The following is a 6,000-nucleotide window of genomic DNA, read 5'->3' as shown; positions in this document are numbered from 1 at the left end:
TCACCACATGCTTTACCACTTGAAATCAGCTTCGTTTTTCCACCATTCACCATCAGACCTTTTGTCTCCATACATTCCTTCCACTTGTTCATCTTCTCCTTCAGTCCATCCATACTTTCTGCACTCAACACCAGATCATCTGCATTCAACAACTCCCACGGTAAACCCTCCTTTACGTTCTGAGCCAGCACCTCCATCACAGCTACAAATAGTAGTGGACTTAGTGCCGACCCCTGATGCACTCCCACCTTCACCTCAAACTCACCACTGTTCCCGTCCTTCGTCCTTACAGCTGTGCGTGCTCTTTTGTACATTGCCATCACTACTCTGATCAACCATTCCTCCACTCATAACTTCCTCAATGCCCATGTCAATACTTTGCGTGGAACCCTATCGAATGCTTTCTTCAGATCAACAAACCCAAGAAACAACTTCTTCCTCTTCTCCATGTACTTCTCCTGCAACTGTTGGTCGGATTTATAGGAAATTTTCACCATAAGTGCAACTCCTACTGTAGAATTTTTAATGATAATTATGAACGTCATAGGTCACGTGGTATTGGCGCCATCTTGGAAAAACCGAAAAACTTTCTACCTCTATATCCCTGAAAGTGCTGCATAGAAACATTTGAGACATGGCTCATTGTAAAGAACTCTCCATAAGGAATAACATATGCTAATGATGATATCAAAAGCGCCTCCATCATGACGTCATAATTTGACAAGTACAAAACGTTATCCGATCAAGATGAAATTTGTTGAGCATCATCTAGGGATAAATTGGTGGAGAAAAAAATAATGATGATGTCATCGGTCATGTGGTTCGGCCACCATATTTGTTTTAACATAAGAGCCATAAAACCACTAAAACACATCCTGGGGAGGGTTTGCAATCTCCGATTGCTCTTTCTTGTTTGTACTTGTAAATCCTAAGAATAGGGAAACAGGCACAACATGTATTGATGTCAATTGCTAGGAGCCAATCACAGTGTACCTAGCGTTGTACAGCCAATAAGCAGTGTCTCATGACTTTTCACCAAGCCACCCGAAGCATAGTTCAGGCTTGCTTTGTCTGGGCATTTATCGATGTGAATACTGAAAATGTTATGTCCAAATCAAATTGTTTTTTGACCCTGCACTCCCTGGGGTCTTGGGCAACCAATTGGGTGCCATTTAAAACTTTTTGCGATCAATGCTATGGGAGGAGATGAAAACTTGACAATCGGACATTGGTTCTCATTATATAGATATGAGGGGAGCTGTAACACAGTAACAGCAGCAGCAACACCTCATGTCGCCTTTACGTAATTAATTAAACAGAAAGGACAACAGGCTCCACACTCCCTTCCATTAACAGTATGCTTCCAAATGCAAATCCTCTTAGTTAAGAATTAGAACAGGAATGTCAGTCAAATCCAATCTTGCAATGGACTAAACACAGGACCAAATACCTTTTTGACATGCAAGCTCCTGAAAACGTCACTTCCCAGGATTGTGCAAATTCCCCCCTCATCTCCCCTCCCCACATAAGCAAAATAAAAACAAATGGATGTTGATCCTTTTTCAAGTGTTTCTGGAGCCGTCATGGAATTTTTATGACAAAATTTTTTTTTTCCTATGACAACAGAACGAGTTTAAACAGAAAAGGAATTTCTTAAACAATGTGATGCATATTGTTAAAGCCACGGGTTTCGGGATCGACAACGAGGGGAGTTGCCTCGGTTCCTACCAGACTACCGGACCTGAGGCCACCGAGCACGGTAAACCTTGCTTCCCGTTAGGTTGCTAATCAACCGCGAATGTCAATTAGATGACAATGTGGTCCATGGACCTCCGTTCTCATTACCATTTACCTGGGGTCATGTGGTTTTCTAGCCGGGGAATGCACCCTCGTTTAAGTGCTGATCTTACCTTATCTTCAGATATCGATCAGATGCAACCGAGCGAAACTGCCAGTGCACATCGGACATATAATGGAGCCAATTAGTGGGGGAATTTAAACCTCCAAGGTTAATACTAAAAACGGACTATGCTAGATCAGTGGAAGAAAGGACTGGGACAGACAGATTGGAAGAGCAGCTCAACAATAGGGGTTTTATTACCTCTGCCACAGAAGGTAGATGGAGGTTGTTTTCACACCCCTGGCTGTCTGTCTTTCTGACTGTTTGGTTGTTTGCCCGCTTGAGAACAAGATATCTCAACAGGTTAATTGACAGATTCGGATGAAACTTTGTAGACAAGTTGGGTGTGTGACAAGGACGTAATGATTAGCTTTTGTTGACGATCCATATCTGGTTCTGAATACGAGGATTTTTAAAGTGATTCTTCAACAATGAGTGATCGGGCCAAAAACGATATATAGATATAAACGATACCATCATTACACATTTCAAAAAGTTGTGGACGACATGACAAAATTTGGTGGATGAATTGGGTAGGTGACAAGAACAAGGAGATTCGATTTTAGTTCAGGTCCACATCCAGATCCGACCTATTAGTGGGATACAAAACGTAAACTGTTCGGTTGAACGGAGGTATGCTCTTTACCGAGTGCTGTTCTAGCTTACAATGCGATTGTGAGGCCGAGGGGGAGCATACGGTGCAGTTCAAAGCAATTGAATGTTTCAAAGCAATCAAAAGTACAAGCAATCAAAATGTTCAGCATTCAAAAATGATAAATGTAATCAAAAAGGTAAGCAAAAATGTACAAGGGGTCTAGGTGGAAGCAATTAAGGTGTAAGTAATTTCAATGCACAGCAAAAAGGACAGTGACAAAGACAAGAGTTCCACCGGTCTATCTAACTTATACAATTACCTATTTAAGCACATTGCAAAGGTGCCCATTCAAAATAATCTGCGGAAGATAGAGAAATTAAGTTTGTGTGGGGTCGTCAGGTTTGTGTCAGTGCCGTCGTTGAGCTCCTGTGTCCAAAGTAGATGATCAGACAGGAGAGAGAAAGAACGTGTGAGAAGACAGACTTAACTTAATGTGTGAGGTGAGAGATTGACAATGTGTGCGGTGATAATTGGCTTAGCCTTCATGAGCACGCCCTACCATACCCCTGAATTACTCGCTCGTCCAGCACTACGTCCCGCAAGCTCTATTTCACAGCTCAGGCTCCGTTCCACCCAGCTGCAACCCACCTTTTTCTCAGTATACCGCCGACCAAGCCAAAATATCCTTCCGCACGTCCAGAGCACTGTGCTTATATAGATATAGCTGCTTGGCGGGGGTAGGACTTTGGGGCAGATCAAAAGCGTCACTAGGCGTGGTTAATGGTATTTACGGCACACCCATTGGTGCACATCCGATTTCTCCAGGGATGGCACCGCCCACGTGAGCCTCCAATCACGAAAATGCCATCATTACATCAATGAAGGCCCACACATCGGAGCTCCATAATTAACATTGAGCTGCCGCTGTGCTTTCCGAGCGTGAATGTGCGCTGGGAACTTAATTAGTGCTGCAAGGAAGCGTGCATCAGGGCAAATAATGAGGTGCTACAGGCCGATTAGAGCACACTTGCGCTTCGTCGCAATGAGGTCTGAAGTCCTGGTCTGAGGGTCCTGCTGCCGGCGCATTGCAGCATCGTTCTTGTTGCCCCAAAGGCGGCGAAGGGTGTTTGCTGTGATTGTGTTTGAAGCGGTGGTTGAGGCAGTAAGTATGGTGGGTGAGCTGTGGTTTGGGCAGCATTACGATTTGTACTGTGGTTGAGGCGTCGTGGTATGAGCAATGGAGAGCGGCTACACTACAGTGAGCTTGTATAATGTCCTCATAAAGTGAAGTGTTAATAAATGTGCCATACTGATTTAATTAGTGTAGTGTGGTTATTCTAGTGTTTGGAGGAAGAGTGTGGTGAAGGTTAGAGTGGCGTAACAGTTTAGTTCTGGCGCGTGATTTGAATTGGGTTTTGGCATGCATATGCATAATTAGTGTAAGGTGGTCACGTAGCGCAGCTGTTGTGAGTTATGTTGAGTTGTCGTTTGCTTGAGTATGAGTTTGCTTACACTGAAATGGGGAGAAAAGGGGGAAAACCTCGCTAATCCCATACAACGAATATTAACCCAAAAACCCACGACACAAAAGGGGAGATAATCTTATTTATCGGATTATTATCTTATGATTTATGTGTCAGTCATCTGAATGATGACTAATTAAATAACTAACTTGGGCCTTTATGGTGGTTGCTGTTGCCTGTGGAATGACAGTTTCGCAGAACCGACACAATATAAATCTGCCATGATCTTTCCTGGCAAAACCACATTTCAAAGCTGGCCTCCAAAGCCAGTCGCCGACTGGGCATCCTCCGTCATACGAAGTCCTTCCTTGGCACTACTGAGCTTCTCACTACATACAAAGCTGTCATCCACAGCTTGATGGGGTACTGCTCTTCCCTCTGCGCTGGTGCTCCTCCCACACATCTAGCTCAGCTTCACACTGTAGAAACCAAAGCTTTCAGAATCATGGTATCTCCCACAATGAAGCTGATTCTGCGGGCCTTTCTCTCTCACCACAGGCCGATTGGTGGTCTTTCTGTCTTCTGCAGACTCCTCTCCGGCCTAGCTCCCCCTGTTCTGTCTGTGCTCTGTCCCCCAAATATTCCTGCAGGATGCTCAAGACCTGTCAGCAACCCCCTCTTGTCTCCCGCTCCCTTTATCATATGTTCTATCCGTGAGCTCTTAAACGAACCTCGACTTAGTATCCAAAAGTTAAATTTGAAGCACCTTTATCAAAGTTCTCACCTTTCCTCCCAGCTCTGGCTCCGGTTTATCTCTCGAGCTCCACGCCCAAAGCCCACCTCAACCTCATCAAAGCTCCTCTGGTAGAAGGTTGATTCTCCTCGGCCCCGGCCTGCGTAAGTTGCGTGGGCGTGCAAACAAGACAGTTCCCAAAGTCATACGAATGGAACATTTCTAACTTGTGCAAAAAAGAATGCATGAATAGCATTTTAAAAATTCATTGCTAGTGAAGAAGAACCTCTTTAACAATGGAAACTATGCAAACTCAAATCATTTTAATTTAAACTAAACTAAAAATTAAGCTCAAGGTTCAAAACTCAAATCATTAAAAGGCAAAACGAAGGAAACTATACAATCATATACAGCCAAGCCTATCTACATAATAAGAAGCAAAAATACTGACTTGTCAGCACAATGACATTATATACTCGCTCTTAAAACAGAGTCCTAAATATTTTAATTTTGATTGTGAAAGGAAGCTGTGTATCTCAATCCCTTCATGCACTGACATTATACAAAGCAGAAGTGGTCTTGCATTACCACCATTTCCTGCTTTTATGTCTTCCACAATATCCTGACAAGATCTTCAGTTTTGTCCATCGTTTTCACAAGGCATCGAAGGGTCTCAGAATATATATAACTACAAATCATTTTGGTAACTTCCAGTAACCTCACTCAATCAGTGACCTCACTTCAATTTCCTCCAGTGGTGGACAGCTCCGAGGATGGTTATTTTTTTTTTTTAATCCAGCAAAGATGTTCCAACTTTAACTCTACCAATGCTTACCTGGTCAACCTGATCCCTTAGATGATGCAAACTTCTCACCTGACAAGGTGGAGAAGTTCCTGACTGGCCTTGCGATCTCTTCTGCAGAAGGACCCGATGACATCCCTCGAGTCCTTAAATTCTGATCAGCAGAATTGGGCTCTCCTCTGTCACGTCTCTTCAGCATGTCCTTCTCTACGGGTTGCCTGCCATCTGTATGGAAGGCAGCAAATGACAATCCAATTCAAAAGAAGAGTAGATAGTTTTTCTTAAATAGTACAGACCAATCAGCCTTCAACCAATCATCAGGAATGTAACAATCACCAAATCCAGAGACGAAAAGTCGATCTTCTCCAAATCTCATTTCTGACTCTGAGTTTGGGTTCTCTCATGAAATCAATACAGTACTGCATACATACTACATTTAGTATCCCTGGTGTTGGGCTAGCGGCTAGGGTGCCGGCTTAGGATCCTAGGATCCTGGGTTCGAATCCC

The 6,000-nt window shown here is 43.5% G+C and overlaps 1 protein-coding gene across 29 annotated transcripts in view; it reads right to left on the bottom strand.

Annotated features, from left to right (window-relative positions):
* Positions 1-6,000, bottom strand: part of GIGYF2 (GRB10 interacting GYF protein 2) — a 333,184-nt gene that overhangs the window by 276,590 nt on the left and 50,594 nt on the right. For 25 of the 29 annotated variants that reach the window (XM_078775747.1, XM_078775759.1, XM_078775749.1 and 22 more), the window contains exons 6-7: positions 5,566-5,718; positions 4,743-4,851 (exon numbers count right to left, since the gene is read on the bottom strand). In XM_078775747.1, the coding sequence (XP_078631873.1) occupies positions 4,743-4,851; positions 5,566-5,718 (262 nt within the window). The remainder of the gene's footprint in view (positions 1-4,742; positions 4,852-5,565; positions 5,719-6,000) is intronic. The other 4 variants (XM_078775766.1, XM_078775768.1, XM_078775757.1 and 1 more) reach the window with 1 other exon arrangement.

Source organism: Myxine glutinosa, chromosome 4 (assembly GCF_964187855.1).
Source record: "Myxine glutinosa chromosome 4, kmMyxGlut1.1, whole genome shotgun sequence".
NCBI classification, from domain to species: domain Eukaryota; kingdom Metazoa; phylum Chordata; class Myxini; order Myxiniformes; family Myxinidae; genus Myxine; species Myxine glutinosa.
Note: the sequence above shows the minus strand (reverse complement) of the source record. Positions and strands in the feature narration are given on the sequence as shown.